The sequence below is a fragment of the Kogia breviceps genome, chromosome 14 (assembly GCF_026419965.1).
Source record: "Kogia breviceps isolate mKogBre1 chromosome 14, mKogBre1 haplotype 1, whole genome shotgun sequence".
NCBI lineage: Eukaryota > Metazoa > Chordata > Mammalia > Artiodactyla > Physeteridae > Kogia > Kogia breviceps.
Window position 1 is genome coordinate 84,194,166 of NC_081323.1, and position 14,825 is coordinate 84,208,990.

The 14,825-nt window shown below is 59.1% G+C and overlaps 2 protein-coding genes and 1 pseudogene across 14 annotated transcripts; 2 read left to right on the forward strand and 1 right to left on the reverse strand.

Moving 5' to 3' along the window:
• The first annotated feature begins 5 nt into the window (after positions 1–5).
• Positions 6–12,844, forward strand: LRCH4 (leucine rich repeats and calponin homology domain containing 4). Of its 10 annotated transcripts, none has more exons than XM_067011963.1 (18): positions 6–411; positions 3,855–3,999; positions 4,155–4,281; positions 4,476–4,581; positions 8,279–8,415; positions 8,535–8,650; positions 8,791–8,890; positions 9,138–9,228; positions 9,323–9,399; positions 9,508–9,569; positions 9,674–9,787; positions 9,899–9,967; positions 10,056–10,159; positions 10,288–10,371; positions 10,594–10,679; positions 10,854–10,991; positions 11,084–11,161; positions 12,470–12,844. In XM_067011963.1, the coding sequence occupies exons 1-18, from the start codon at positions 192–194 to the stop codon at positions 12,572–12,574; spliced, it is 1,959 nt and encodes a 652-aa protein (XP_066868064.1). In that variant the 5' UTR covers positions 6–191; the 3' UTR covers positions 12,575–12,844. The 10 variants fall into 10 exon arrangements, with proteins under 10 accessions (XP_066868064.1, XP_058892442.1, XP_058892445.1 ...); XM_059036459.2 differs by having other exon boundaries at positions 10–411; positions 11,482–12,844; XM_059036460.2 differs by having other exon boundaries at positions 13–411; positions 10,059–10,159; positions 11,482–12,844.
• LOC131740547 (dihydrofolate reductase pseudogene) lies at positions 7,117–7,736 on the reverse strand (annotated as a pseudogene).
• A 100-nt stretch (positions 12,845–12,944) lies between the features above and the next one.
• On the forward strand, positions 12,945–14,708 carry SAP25 (Sin3A associated protein 25). Of its 4 annotated transcripts, none has more exons than XM_067011971.1 (6): positions 12,945–13,335; positions 13,543–13,643; positions 13,719–13,840; positions 13,940–14,084; positions 14,161–14,258; positions 14,340–14,708. In XM_067011971.1, exons 1-6 carry the CDS (start codon positions 13,190–13,192, stop codon positions 14,631–14,633), a joined length of 906 nt encoding a protein of 301 aa, XP_066868072.1. In that variant the 5' UTR covers positions 12,945–13,189; the 3' UTR covers positions 14,634–14,708. The 4 variants fall into 4 exon arrangements, with proteins under 4 accessions (XP_066868072.1, XP_058892455.1, XP_066868070.1 ...); XM_059036472.2 differs by having other exon boundaries at positions 13,734–13,840; XM_067011969.1 differs by having other exon boundaries at positions 14,161–14,708.
• Positions 14,709–14,825: the final 117 nt, after the last annotated feature.

Genomic DNA, 14,825 nt, shown 5'->3' on the forward strand with positions numbered 1-14,825 from the left:
CGCCGGAGTCTCCACCCCGCCGGCGGGTTCTGATTAGCCACTTCCGTCGGGTCTCGGGATCCCGATTGGTCCGTCGGGTCCCTGAGCCCGCTTCTTCCCCCTGGAAGCGACTACGGCGGCTCCGAGGAGGGGGAGGGGCAAGGAGGGACGGCCGGTCCCGTCAGTCAGGCAGCGGGAGCCGCCGGGAGCGGATGGCGGCGGCGGTAGCGGCCCCTCTCGCTGCCGGGGGTGAGGAGGCGGCGGCCACGACCTCCGTCCCAGGGTCTCCGGGTCTGCCCGGGAGCCGCAGTGCAGAGCGGGCCCTAGAGGAGGCCGTGGCCACCGGCACCCTGAACCTGTCTAACCGCCGTTTGAAGCACTTCCCCCGGGGCGCGGCCCGCAGCTACGACCTGTCAGACATCACCCAGGCTGGTGAGTGCACCCGGCTCCGAGCCCGGCCGGGACCCTCATTTGCATAGCCCCGCCCCTCGCTTGTTTCTTCCCGGGCCCGGGAGTCTGGCCCGCCCCATCACCTGGCCGTTGGAGTTCTAGATTCTGCTGATTTGCATAAGTCTGCTACCACCCCCTCCCCACTTTAAGAACTACTAGACAATGAGCGCTTTTCTCGTTTGTACGGAACACTCAAGAGCCTCTGCCGAACGTCGTGAGCGTCTCCCTACCCCGCCCCGCTTCTCTTTATTTGCACATCTGCGCACCTGTAGAATGGTCCTGCCCCGCACCTGCTTGGCTCATTTGCGTGATCTCTTCAACCTCAGTTCTGATCGTTCCATAAAGCAGCCCCCACGAGTCCCCCACCATGACTCTTTTCTCTTTCTCCACTTCGTCTCCCACTCCTTCCTCTGTTCCACCAAGATAAGAGCAGCCCCAGGCCCCCGCTTCCATGCGTTTGCCCCTGACAGTCCCAAGTTTGTTTCCTGTGCTTGTAGTCCCGCCTTCTAAGGCCGCTGACTCTCTCCACTCTTCCCCCAGCCAGCCGGTGGGAAAAAAGCAAATCTCCCACCTCCCCCAACTCTTTTCTCCGCGAGCTCTTCCTCCTATTATTCCTGACTCCTTTATCTGCGACTCCTCCTCCTCCTCCTTGCGTGTGTGAGGTCACTGTGGAGCCTGTGATCTCACAGAGACCCTAGAATTCCCATTTCAGTTTCTGCTTTCCTCAGGGGGGAGGGACTTGAGGCAGTTGCTGAAAGGAAGGAAATCTTATCTCCCAGCTAGGAGTGCTGGGAAGCTAGAGACGGTCCAGCTGTCTTTCCTAGTCCCCCACCCATAGGATCCCCCCTGTCATGCTCCCTCCAGCCTGGTGTCTGTTGATGGTAGGGTTCAGGGACTCCTCTGTGACAAGTGAGTCAGGCCTCAGCTGCTCAGGAGGCAAACTCTGACCTTGGGCTGGCAGCTGGTGGGTGGGGATTGGGAGAGGGGTGGAGGACTGCATTCCCAAAGGCCCACCCCAGCCGAGCCCAGGGTGGGACTTGGGGCCGGATGAGAGTGTCCCCCTGATGACACTGCCCCGGGACTGCACTGTCCCCCTAGCAGGTGCCCGCTCACCCGCAAACACCCTAGTGGGCGCCGACACACTCTTTCCTCGACTGTTCTGGAGAGAACCAGTTGAAACCACTCCCCTTGTCTTGGGTTGCTAGGTAAACTCACTCGCCAGGGCACCCGGGAGCCGCTGCTGTCCCTCTCAGTCTCCCCGAGCCGCCTAACCCCCCAGCTCCAGATTGACCTCAGCAGCTGTGTGACACTTGCCGTCTGTTCCCTTTCCCCTCCCCCTTGCTTGTTTTTTGACAAAGACCAAATGTTATTCTTTACTTCCTTAGGGCTCTGTCTGTGTGAGTGGACTCCTGGGGAAAACTCCCAAGACCTCCCGGGCCCCCTCCCAGCTCCCACCCCGTCTCCGTCTCCTCCCCCAGCATTCCGGCTCAGGGTGCAGCCCGTTCTCCTGGGAAAGCGGGACAATCCCAGCCTCCTGAGAACCCCTCTCTACCCTGCTCTCCACACAGGACTCCTCAGTCCTTTCAGGGCCCAGGTTCTAGGCCAGGTGGGTCTCTCATCCAGAACTCTCTCCTCCGGCCCCTCTCCCCAAGCAGGGTGCCTATAGCTTCGGGTGGAAAGAGGAAGTGACAGGAACCCAGTCTGTTGCCCATACCCTGCTCTCCACACTTCCTTGCCCTTCAACCCTGACAGACTGAAAACTTCAGCTCTGCTGACTGAATCATGTGGAACCTCTCCTCCTGCTTCCGCAGCTCGTTCTGAACCAGCGTTTTCCTTGCACGTGTGCTGTGGCGCAGGTCCCTGATGTCCCTTGGACTCGGTCCCGGGGCCCTGATAGTAGGATGAATCCTGAGGTGGGGGGAAGGGCTGCTCTCACGAAAGAGAAGTGCAGCTCATTCTCTCACAGACCACATCCTGTGCCTCCTGTGCACCGCTCCTCGGCCCGCTGCCTTCCGCTCGCTCTGAGCTTTTGCCCCTGCTCCCTGGCTCGCCCCACCACAGCTGGCCCTCCCCCCCCATCCACATGCGCGTGCAGCACACACATTTGTGGATGCAGAGAAAGCGGGCAGGGGGAGGGGGAGGGCGGAGGATGCATCTCATCCTCCCACCCTCTCTGGAACTGTCTCCTCCTGTGACGGGTCTTTTTTCTGTGCATGCCAGGGTTGGGAGCAGAGAGGGTTCCTGGGGCGTCAGGCTGTCATCTGCCCTGGTAAACACAGGGCCCAGAGACAGAACGTGACAGGTTATTTCTACTTCATTTCCTGTCACAAGACTCATTTCCTTGGGGGATATACCCCAGCTTCCCCTCCCCTCGGCTTTTGCTTGCCCCTCCGTGGAGAGGGCCCTCTAAGAAGCTCACCCGAGCTCTGTTCCCTGGGACTTCCCCAGCAGGCCCTGGGCTCCTCCCAGTACAGGCTGGGCAGGGAGAGCAGAGACCCGGGCTTGTAGCGGTCTAAGCAGTGGGAGCCTCCAAGACTGGCAGGGACCCCGTACCGGGCTCCTTGCACTGGTCTCGCAAGCCGCTGGTTGAGATAAAAGGATGGTAGTAGACTCTCCCGTCCTTCCACCCTCTCCACTCCTCGCCCATGCCCAAGACTCGAGGCAAAGGAGCTGGTCTGAAGTCCGGGTCAGCGAGAGAGGAAGTAGAGGCAGGCTGTTGAGACTGGAAGAGGACAGGAAGGCCAGCTCTGCGGAAGGTGTGCCTGGGAGTCCACCTCCCACCTCCGGCCTGGTGCACTTGCCTTTCCCTCCAGGTCCTTGGGAATCTGTAACTTCATAGTCCCTTGGACCTGGCTTGCTGATCTCAGGGGCTGGTGAAAAACCGGTGGCCAGTGTCAGGTCTCTAGGGCCAGGTTCTCATAACCCTTGGTGCAAAATAGGTAGAGGATGAGAGACAGGGCACCTAGGAGGGATGAGCTTTCTTGGTCGTGTCCCCCAGGGGTTGTTCATATTCTTACCTTGAACCTCCCACCCCAGCACCTTGCTGGTTCCTTTGGAGCACCAACCTTCTCCTATGACCTTTGCCTTCCACCTCTGCAGGCATCACAGAACAACAGAAACCACAAGAGTTATAGAATCTAGCCACTCTTACGGAATAGCCCTGCATTTGTGTGTTTGAAGATGGTGTTCATGGCTCGTCCCGCCTCCCCCAAGCCTAGGCTTCTCCAGCCCAGTGACCCCAAGGCCTTTGCCTTCCCTTTGCCTCTCTGGCTGTGCTTGGAATGGGCTCCAGGTTACGGAAGGCTTTCTTCTCACTCTAGAGGGTCCAGGTTATGGGTCTGATTCCTTGGTTCTGGGGAAGTTCAAGGTCTTCCTGTCCAGGGCTGGGTCTTTGCAAGCTCTCCCCTGACACTTGCTTCCCCTAGACCTGTCCCGGAACCGGTTCCCCGAGGTGCCAGAGGCAGCGTGCCAGCTGGTGTCCCTGGAGGGTCTGAGCCTCTACCACAATTGTCTGAGATGCCTGAACCCAGCCTTGGGGAATCTCACAGCTCTCACCTACCTCAACCTCAGGTAGGGAGGCAGGGCCACCGGAGGGTAGGGGGTGGTCCTCCTCGGCCCCAAGTACGAGTGAAGGGCGCCCTGAGCGACCCGGTGGCCCTGAAAGCACAGCTGCGCTGGGAGGCCGTGCCTGGAGGGTGAGCCCGCTGCCCTCGCCTCTCCCCCAGCCGGAACCAGCTGTCATCGCTGCCGCCCTCCGTCTGCCAGCTGCCTCTGCGAGTGCTCATTGTCAGCAACAACCGACTGGGGGCCCTGCCTCCCGACGTCCGCGCCCTGCGGAGCCTGCGGCAGCTCGTGAGGATGGGGAGCGGGGTGGCAAGAGGGACAGATGAGCCGGGCACTGGGGACCTTGGGGGGCGGGGGAGGGCAGGGGAAGGAGGGATGCGCCCTAGAGGAAAAGCCGAGACTAAAGCAGGCGGCCGGGTCCAGGAGGTAGTTTCTGATGCTCGGGGTCTGTGGCTCCTTCCCCACTTCTTTCCTCATTCTAGGATGTGAGCAGCAATGAGTTGCCATCCCTCCCCGCGGAGCTGTGTGGCCTCCCTTCCCTGCGGGATCTCAATGTTCGGAGGAACCAGCTCAGCGCCCTGCCTGAAGGTGAGGAAAAGGAAGAACTGGAGGGGTGTGAGAGTGTGTGTGTGTGTGTGAGAGTGTGTGTGTGTGTGTGTGTGTGTGTGTGTGTGTGTGAGAGAGAGAGAGAGTGTGTGTGTGTGTGTGTGTGTGTGTGTGTGTGTGTGTGTGTGTGTGTATCTACCTTGGAGGAGTCACAGACAAGGAATCTTCAAGGAAAAATAATGCCTTAGTTGCCCAGGGTTTTGCAATGTATGAGACACACTGTAAATTATTTTCTTTGCTCTTGACCAGCAACCCTCTGAGGCTGGCAAGGCATGGGTTATTAGCTGTGCTTGACAAATGTGGGGAAAGGTACAGGAAGGGGAGTGGCGAGTGCATCGGCACCCTGCAGAATTTCACGGTCAAGAGGAGCCCTCAAGGTCACCCAGTGTCACCACTTAGTGCCCACGAAGCTCTCAAAACCTGAGTCAGGTGAGGTCCTGTGCTGCCTCCCCAGAGATTCTGAACCAGTGAGCTGGAGCTCAGGCAACCCCTTTTTAATGAACTAATTGTGATGCACCCGACACTTGATAGCCTTTGCTCCAAAGCAGGCACACCTTCCTTTATTCAGCCAGCATTGTTGTGTGTGTGTGTTTCCTGTGTTTTAGGTGGGCACCAGGTAGATGTGAGTGATGTCACTCAGATCTGGGGCCAACTCTTAAGATTTAATGGCTTAATGGGGAGAGACAAGCAGAGGGAGGCGCTAGAACAGGAAACTTGGCGCCGTAGTGGGAGCCGTGTGGCTCTGCTCAGGGGCCTGGGGAGACCTCAGTGAGGCCGGAGGTGCGGCAGGCGCTGACCGGTGAAGGAGAGTTCTCCATCCTTCTGCAACCCAGGCAGAAGCAACCCTGTGTGTAAAGCACGGAGGTCCCGCACAAACGTGGTTAGAAAGGCAAGCCAGGGCTAGGTGGGAAGGCTGGGGCCATGCTACCCATGGTTTTGAAGAACAAGAGAGGGGAGTCAGGTGGCCATCCATTTTCCCTAGGCTCCCCCCCACCCCTTCTTTCCTTCTAAGACAGTAGGGGTACAAATAAGCATTTGATCAGGGCTCTCTCTGGGCCATAAAAGAGACCCCAGCAAAATGCCCTGGGGGCCCAGAGGAAGGAGCAATAAATTCCAACCTAGTGTTTAGAAAGATTTCATAGAAGAAATGACCCTTGAGCTGAACCTTGAAAGATGCATGGACAGAAAAATGGGGTTCTCCTACCTGAGCAGACAGCATGTGGAGAGGCCCAGAGCAAAGGGTGTGGAGGGTTGTCTGATATGGTGTGAGGGTGGGCAGCGAGGTGCGAGACATGGGCGGAGCCAGATCATGAACTCCTTAACCAGGGGGCAGTGATTTTTTTCTTTTTTTTTTTTTGCTTTTTCCCCACACATGAACATTTATTAATCATTTTGAGTATTATACACAATTTCCTTCTTTTACTTAGCAATTTTTGGCATTTTCCTGTCAGTACTTCATTCTTTTTAACTGCTGTAGATGTTACATTTTATAGACATATTGGTTAGTTATTTCTTATTGATCAACATTTGGGCCGTTTCCAAGTTTGAAAAAAAAGTTGCAACAGATACTCTTGGGTCCATTTCTTTGTTCAGGATTAATTTCTAGAAGTGGAAGTTCTGGGTCCAAACCCAGAATACTTTGAGTTTTAATTTATGTTGCTAACTTATACTCTAAAAAGTTTGTACCAATTTATAAGGCAGAAAATGCTATTGTTTTTTGGATACTTAATCTGAATCTTTGCTAATGTGTTGGGTAAGACATGTTTTAATTTTCATTTTTTAATTCTGTGAAGTTTCGTTTCTAACTTGCTAATTTTGGTTTCTAGCAATATTCATCCTCAATTTATTACCTCTTTGAATTTTTAATTTTAGCCATTATGCTTGATATTAGATTATTCTTTTTTGTAAAGAGCAGCCAATTCTTGTTCTCTCATTGTAACATCCCATGCAATCTCACTGAAGATCAGAAACAAAAGTTTTTGAAGGTCTCAGACCTTTTCCTTTAACCACCAAAAAGGTAGTCTCATACCTGCCTCTTTACTATCCCTGTGGAATATCCTGGATTTTTCAACTTATTGACTCCTGGTCTGAGTGAAGAGAATTTTTTTCAGAAGTGTGATATAAAGTAATTCACAGTCCCTCTTTTGATCTAATTTTAATAACTGAATGCTAGCTCTTCTGTTTATAATCCATTTCTGGCCTTGGACCCACCTGCCTAGCTCCTATAGCTCTATAGGCCCCGGTTTCAACTCACGCTGCCACTCTGGGCTGTCTTGGTAGATATTCTGCCCTAGGCAAGTGCTGGCCACCTCTTCTTGATCTTGATGGGCATTCAGGAAGTTACCGCAAGAAACGTTTCACAAGTGGTATCTGATACAGTCTAGTTAAGATTAATGGGGAATCAAAGTATTTTGCTTAGAAATAATTATCTATAGATCTAAAGTCAACAAAAGTCTCTACAACAAAAAATACATAATTTTTTCGGGGGGGAGGAGGAGGAGGCTTGAAATAGAAAACTCTCACATTAATTGTTCTTTTCATATACTTCAAATTTGTACTTAATGCCTTTCTCCTCCTGGACATCAGAAGGAACACCTGGATATTCTGGGATAAGTTTATTTTTTTCCAAATCAATTTCTGGAAAAAATGTGTCACTTTCAAATTCCTGCGTGATCCTTGTCACAAATAGTCTAAGATGGCCTGGCTTGTTCATGGTTTCCTTATAAACAGAACTGCCTCCCACTATCCAGACCATGTCCACTTTATTTGTTAATTCTGGTTGCTCAATAAGTTTTAAGGCATCATCCAGACTTCTGGCAAGAAAATGAGCTCCCTGTGGAGGTTCCTTGAGTTCTCTACTGAGAACTATATTAATTCTGTCCTTTAAAGGTCGATTCTTCTCTGGAATGGAGAACCAGGTTTTCCTACCCATAATCACCGAATTTTGTTTACCTTCTACTGAAGAGGTTGTGGTAATTCTTTGGAAATACCTGTATTCGTTCCTGAGTGGGGGCCAGGGCAGGTCCCCGTTCTTGCCAGTGCCCATGTTCTGGGACACAGCGACGATGCAGTTTAGCGGACGAACCATGATAGCGGCAGAAAACACTTCCGAGCTAGCATGTCACACTAACACGGGGATTACCTGCCAGCTTGGTGCGAAATTTTTCAGAGCAGTGATTTTTATTCTTATTCTGTGTCTCGGGGCACCACTAATCCAGCTGTGCCTTTCTGAGAAGTGGAGAAGGGTACCCTGTCCTGCGGGTGGCCCAGGGCTTGGCTAGTGGAGCGCTGTACGGTCGCAGCAGCCCCCTCTCCCCGTGCCTTTGTGCAGGGTGCAGCCCGCTCACCTGCAGCAGCCCCGGCTGCAGATCCTGGAAGGCTTTTGAGCAACGCGGTGGCACAGTTTGGTTTGGGCCCTGTGACGGACACTTGAGAAGGAGGCAGCGGCGGTGGGGTGGGAGGACAAGACGAGGGAAGCTCGTGGGGTGGGCAGCAGCTGAAGTTGGGCTGAGCGGGGAGAGGGGCAGGGAGGTGGGTCCTGGGGAGCGCCCTCAGCCAACCAGGGCGGAGGCGCGGCGGCGACCTCAGGGTGACCCACCAGCCAGAGCAGGGCCAGAGGAAGTGAGCACGAGGCCTCGCCCCGGGGCCTGCTTCTAACTCTTCCCTCACCCACCCCCAGAGCTGGGAGACCTTCCTCTTGTCCGCCTGGATTTCTCCTGTAACCGTGTCTCCCGCATCCCGGTCTCCTTCTGCCGCCTCAGGCACCTGCAGGTCATTTTGCTGGACAGCAACCCCCTGCAAAGCCCGCCTGCCCAGGTGAGGACGGGCCCGAGAATGGGCAGGAGTTGGGGGCATAGGTCCCTTTGGTAGCCAAGCAGGATCTGGGAGGCCCCCCTGTCTTCCCCTAACTATCCCCTATGCGCCTCCACACCTAGATCTGTCTGAAGGGGAAACTTCACATCTTCAAGTATTTGTCAACAGAGGCTGGGCGGCGCGGGGGGTCTGCACTGGGGGACCTGGCCCCTTCCCGCCCCCCGAGTTTCAGCCCCTGGTAAGTTCCAAGTGGGAAGGAAGGAAGCCCCTGGATACTTAAACCCCTTCCTAGTACCAGGGACCCCATGGTTTCCGGAGGGCGGATGACGGGGTTGCTGCCCAGAATGGGGCTGACCGGCTCTCCCTGGCTGGCCCCAGCCCCGCTGAGGACTTGTTTCCGGGACGTCGGTATGACGGAGGGCTGGACTCGGGCTTCCACAGCGTTGACAGTGGCAGCAAGAGGTGGTCTGGAAATGAGGTAAGGGCCTCCTTTCCAAGGATCATGGGGGAATCTCAGCCCCAGGGGAGAACCTCAGAGCCAGGACCCTTTGCCTGCTACCTCTAAAGGTCAGAGTGACTGGTGATGGCTGGAGTCCTTTTCCTTCGCTCACCCAAGTATCTCGCGGGGGAGGGCTGGCTCAGCAGCAGAGCCCGGGGCCCTGCACCCCATGGGCCCCGGGACTCCAGAGAGGCCGTCTCCTACCTCTGCATTTCTGCATTTACAGTCAACGGATGAATTTTCCGAGTTGTCGTTCCGGATCTCAGAGCTGGCCCGGGAGCCTCGGGGACCCAGGGAGCGGAGGGAGGATGGCTCTGGTGTGTAGTGGGGTCACGGGCTAGGGGCGGCGGGGGGCATGGACGAGGGCCTAAGCGCCCGCACTGGCTCGCTGATGCGCACTGCTCTCTCCAGCTGACGGAGACCCTGAGCAGGTTGACTTCATCGACAGCCACGTCCCTGGGGAGGACGAAGAGCGAGGTGCTGGCGAGGTGAGGGGAGCCCGCGTCCGCCTGTCCATCCACCATGAGAGAGCTGGAGGAGGGGAGCCAGTGCAGGCTCGGGGAACCCCCTCAGCCCCTCTACTGTTCTTTTTTCAGGAGCAGCGGCCACCAGAATCGAGCCCTGTGGCAGGGGATGGGGAGAGGGCACCAAGCAGCAGGTACCTGGAGCCACCGGAGGCGGCGCCTCCTCCCTTTACTCCGTCGCCCCGCCCCCCGTCCTCGCCCCGGCCGCCCCACCTCTCATCCTGCCTCTGCCCCGCAGGCGGGAGGAGCCGGCAGGGGAGGAGCGGCGGCGCCCAGACACCCTGCAGCTGTGGCAGGAGCGCGAGCGGCGGCAGCAGCAGAGTGGAGCGTGGGGCTCCCCGAGGAAGGACAGGTGCGGGCGTGGGAGCGGCTGCCCTGGCGGTGAGGCCTCCTGAGCTTCCCTGCCTCTCGGGGTTGGCGGAGCCCCGCCTGGCACTGCTGACCCCACACCTTCATCTTCCAGTTTTCCGAAGCTGGCGGTCAGGGCTCCTGGTGGGGGTGCTGCCGCCTCGTCCGGTCAGGCCACCTACAAGTATGTGTCCTCCTGGACCCTGCCTCCCTCGGTCCTCGCCCTACACGCCCTTCCCCTGAGCATCCCCTCCATTCCCTTTGTGTCTCAGCAGCACGCCCAAGTCCAGTGCCACCCAGCTGGGAGCCTCGGGGGGGCAGCGTGCTCCCACCCCCGCCTCCGCCTGCCAGGAGCCCCTTCCCACAGCGGGACCAGGTGGGACGGCGGCGCTGGGAGGAGGGTGCGGGCCTGTGTAGGTGAGGGGGGGGTGAGACCTGGTGGCCTGAGGGAGGAGTAGGACACTGAGGGGGATGCCTCTCCCGCCCCCTGGCTCCGGCCCGCAGCCACCGCACCTGCTCCGCGGCCGCTCAGCTCCATTCAGAGGCCAAACAGCTTCCTCTTCCGTTCTTCCTCTCAGAGCAGTTCAGGTGGGTGCTCCCTCCTCCCCAGTACTAACCCGGTGCTAATCCAGCACTAACCCCGGCGCTGGGGCCGTCCCTTCTGGCCTGGGAGTTCTCTGGTCAGTTGTCCCATTGTGTTGAAAATCCCACAAACGCAGAGGCAGGTGATGTGGGTGCCAGGCCCTGCGACCGGGTTACACAGTCGATGGTGCGTAGTGGAGGCGGCCCCACACCGTCCTCTCTCTCCAGGCCCTTCTTCACCGGACTCTGTCTTGAGACCTCGGCGATCCCCCCAGCTTTTGGATGAAAAGGAGGTGATGGCTCAGCTGCGCCAGGTATGAGAGGTGGGATCTGCGTGGGTGGAGCCTGGGCTCCGCGTGGTGCCTGGAGGTTCCCGGCTTCCCTCAACAGCCTCTTTGCCTACCCTGGTACCTCCCCTGGAGACGGAAGGGGCAGGAGGGCGTTTCCTGCTGACCCTGAGCTCTCCCCCTCCTTCCCCTGCCTCCCAGGTGCTTGAGTCCCAGCTGCAGCGGCCCCTGCCCGAGGACCTGGCAGAGGCTCTGGCCAACGGGGTCATCCTCTGTCAGCTGGCCAACCAGCTGCGGCCCCGCTCCGTGCCCTTCATTCACGTGCCCTCACCTGCTGTGGTCAGTTGGGGTCCAGGCAGGAAGTAGGGGTTGGGACGGGGATGCCTGGGGCCTCCCCCTTACTCTCTTTTTCCTTTCTTACCCACCCCCAGCCAAAACTTAGTGCCCTCAAGTCTCGGAAGAATGTGGAGAGTTTCTTAGAAGCTTGTCGAAAAATGGGGGTGCCTGAGGTATGGGGGTGTGTTCTCAGGGGCCCAGGGCTGGGCTCTCCTACGAAGGGTGCAGTGTCCTGGGCTCAGCGGGGCACCCTGCTTGGATGGCAGCGCTCCATTCACGGGGGGTGTCTGCTCCTCAGCAGGAGGCACATCCGCCAGCCCCTGTCCCGCGTGTCTCCCCGGCATGCCTCCCTTCCCTGCACTCTGCATGTTGGCGTGGCTCTGGCCCTGGCACGTGAGGGCAGGGGGGTGGGAAGGATTGTCTTGCTGCTGCTGCTGCTGCTGACGTCTCTTGTCCTTTGTCCTTGTCCATCTGTCCTACTCTCCCTTCCCAGGCTGACCTGTGCTCGCCCTCAGATCTCCTCCAGGGCACTGCCCAGGGGCTGTGGACCACCCTGGAGGCTGTGAAGCGGGCGGGGGGCAGGTCCCCCCCGCCCCTCTGGCCCCCCTCTGGTCTGGGAGGCTTCATCCTCTTCTACGTGGTCCTCATGCTGCTGCTCTGTGTCGTCTACACTCGGCTCCTGGGTTCCTAGGACCTGAAGTCACCCCTCCCCCTCCCCCTTGCCCTACTTCTATTTATAAGACTCCCGTGCAAACCCCCTTCCCCACCGGTGGTGCCTTCAGCCCCTACCAAAGACACTAGTGAACCCCCCTCCCCTCATAAACACTGACCTCAGAGGCCCCACTCTGGTGCCCCCAGACCCTGGGCCCCCAGCCTCTGGCCACCCTCCTGTAGCCCCTCCCCTCTCAGTGCTGATGGTGCCTTTTAAGTCCTCTCCCTGCCCTGCCCTCTGCTTCCCTAGAGGGTGGGTCTTAACCTTCCTCCTTGCACCATCCCCACCCCCCCCCAGCTGCTATAGGGGGCTAAATTATCTATATTTTGTAGAGAGAACTCTATATTTGTAGGGGATGCAGGGGCCCAGGCTGGGTCTCTGTCTCTTGTATAAATTGTACAGACCGTGGCTGCCTGTGTGTGTGCGTGTGCGTGTGTGTGTTTGCGTCTGCTCCTGCCGTGCCAGGGGCCCATCCCTGGCCGTGTCCCCTGGGCTCTGTGTGCCAGCTTGCCTACTCCAGCATTTCCCTCTGGAAGTGGCAGGTCTGTCCTTCCCTCTGAGCCTTGGCCCCCTGTGTCATCTCCCTTCTGTTATCCTCTGGCAGCTTCCTTGCATCTCATTTGTCCCCAAGCCATGTCCAGGGTGCCCTTGACCCTTGCCTGCTACATCCTGTCAGCTCCCTTTGCCCAGGCTCCTTTAGGGTGTCTCCCACCCTACAGCTGAGAGGAGGAGGTGACAAGGGGAACTTAACCTGGGCCCCTCCCCCTAGGAGTCCCTGTGCCAGCCCCACCACATCCTGGAAGAGGAGGGGGCCCCGGGAAGGGGCCTCCCCTACATCGCTGCTGTCATCCATGCACTGCTGGAACGGCCTTAGGGGTTGAGGTCGGGGTGCAGGGGCCCGACCCGGCGGGAACCCCAGGAACAGAGAAGACAGCCACGCCTGGGCTCTGCTCTCTAGTGAGGACTGGTGAGGGCGGCCTCGGGCCTGGCCCTGTGCCTCGGGCACCTGTCTGCCCGGGAGCTTGGAAGCAGGCTGGCCCAGCAAGGCGCGAGGCCGCCTCTGGGCGTGGTCGAGGGTCTGGGATGGAAGACTGGGGGCTGGGTGTTGTGTCACGTGCAATAAACGGAAGCCGGAAGCCCTCTAGGTTGCCCCTCGGGTGTGTGTGTGTGTCTGCGAACGAGAGCGGTGCGTGCCGGGGACGGGGTAGCCTCCACGTCCGGGCGCCGCAGTTCCCTCTGGCCGTTTTCACCCTTCCGTGCGGCCCCGCCGTCCGTGTCGCCAGGGGGCGCTCGCGGGACCCCGGCGGGACCGTGCGCCACGTGGCCCGGAAACGCGCTGGACGCCTGCGCCGCGAAGCCCTGCGAGGTGGGCCGCAAGCTGGGCGCGCAGGGCCGCGCGGGCCGCTGAGGGAGGCTGCGTCCGAGTGGGAGACGGGAGGGGCCAGGCGGGTGGCGCGGGGCCCTGACCTGCCCTCCCCCTGGACGCGGCATGTTGCCCTGGACCCCCCGGCGGTGTGGCGCGGGCAAGGAGCAGGTGCCCGAGGAACAAGGCCCCTCGGCAGGCAGCGACCCCGGCCAGGCCTGGGACTCTGGAGAGGAAGCCCTGCGGGAGCCAAGAACAACCCCACAGGACAGGTGAGGGGCTCTGCCGGCGGCACTTGGGCGAAACCCGACGGGGGCCCACAGTGTGAGAAGGTCTCAGTTGTGCCTAGCGAAGAAAGGGTATGATCAGTCTCCCCGCACCGGGCACCCTTGGCCTTGCTTTGGAAGTATTCAGATTTGGAGCGGGGAGGTGATTGCGGGAGGCTGTGACCGAAGCATCTCAGTACCGCCCCCTCCCAGTCCTCAGCCCTGGTCTCGAAGGCCTTCCTGGACCCGGAAAGAACAGCTGCTGCCTCGGCCGCCCCTAGGCCTGGCTGCCGAGAGGTCCCCGGGAGTCCCAGGTAGGTACAGGGTTCTGCCATCTTTACCCCCAAGACCCTTTTACCGATTCCTGAGCCGATTTTAATCTCTTCAAGCCCTCCCCCGCCCAGTTCCCCTTTCCCCTCAGATGACCCGGGAGGTGGCCCCGTCAAGGATGACCCTGCTGGCGCCATGGGACCCCAACTGTGAGGCTAAACCGGGACCTCGGCTGGTGTGGGTGAGTTGGGGGCACCTGCGGCACCAGCCTCGGGTGGGGCAGGGATGCCTCGGGAGGGGGCTGTGTGAAGCTCCAGAAATCTTCCCTGTCCCTCCACAGGGGCTCAGCCGGGAGTCAGGCACCTTCTCAGGCCAGACCTTGCGCCATCCCTCTTTCTGCCTTCTGTACGAGGCAGCCTCAGGCGGAGGCCTCAGGCCCAGTCGAGAAGGACGTCAGAGTGGAGAGCAGGCACCCAGGGATGCAGGTACGGCCCTCGGTCCCCTCGGGCTCCGCAGAGAACCAGTGCAGCGCGTGCCACCCTAGCAGCTTCTCCTCCCCAGGGTTCCCGGTGATGTGCTGTGAAGATGTCTTTCTTTCCGACCCTCTGCTGCCCTGTGGGCAGCGTGTGCCCCTGTACCTGTCTCAGGCCCGTCAGCAGGTGAGCGCTCTTCCTGCCCTGGCCTCACCCCAGCGTTCACGCAGGGTGGGGAGGGGCCACTTGCCTCTGCTCTCTCCTCAGGTGATGGGCTCGCGGAAGCCGCCGCTCCCACCCCCAGGCATGTCCCCCAGGGTCCTCCCCACCCCGCCCTCTGGCTGCTCCATCGCCTGGCTCAGTGGGCCTGAGCTGATCGCCCTCACTGGCCTCCTGCAGATGAGCCAGGGGGAGCCAAGACCCAGCTCCCCGGGGGCTCCCATGCCCCCTGCTGGCCCCCCAGACCCTGCCTCTGACCACCCAGGTGCCAGTGGTGGCCAGAGCTGTTCTCACTGCACGGACCCTTCTCTCCCACGGGCCCCAGACAGCCAAGGTCCATAGCCCCTCTGGTAGAGAGTGGGTCCGCTACTTCCCCAGGCAGGTTCTGTTGACAATAAAACAGTGTTGGTTTGCAAACAGGCTCCTTGTGGCAGATAGCGGAGTGGGGCGTGGAGGCAGGGATGGGGTCTCTTCTTCCACCACGGTTTTGGTTGCTCTCCCCTCAGATTCTTGTTACTCATCCCCCCTGCAGTC

Coding starts and splice junctions, on each gene's coding strand:
- SAP25 (XM_067011969.1), top strand. CDS start 13,190: ATGTTGCCCTGGACCCCCCGGCGGTGTGGCGCGGGCAAGGAGCAGGTG. Junction 13,336..13,542: donor AGAACAACCCCACAGGACAG/GTGAGGGGCTCT, acceptor GCCCCCTCCCAG/TCCTCAGCCCTGGTCTCGAA. Junction 13,644..13,718: donor GAGGTCCCCGGGAGTCCCAG/GTAGGTACAGGG, acceptor AATCTCTTCAAG/CCCTCCCCCGCCCAGTTCCC.
- LRCH4 (XM_059036459.2), top strand. CDS start 192: ATGGCGGCGGCGGTAGCGGCCCCTCTCGCTGCCGGGGGTGAGGAGGCG. Junction 10,680..10,853: donor TGATGGCTCAGCTGCGCCAG/GTATGAGAGGTG, acceptor CCTGCCTCCCAG/GTGCTTGAGTCCCAGCTGCA. Junction 11,162..11,481: donor GAAAAATGGGGGTGCCTGAG/GTATGGGGGTGT, acceptor CTCCCTTCCCAG/GCTGACCTGTGCTCGCCCTC.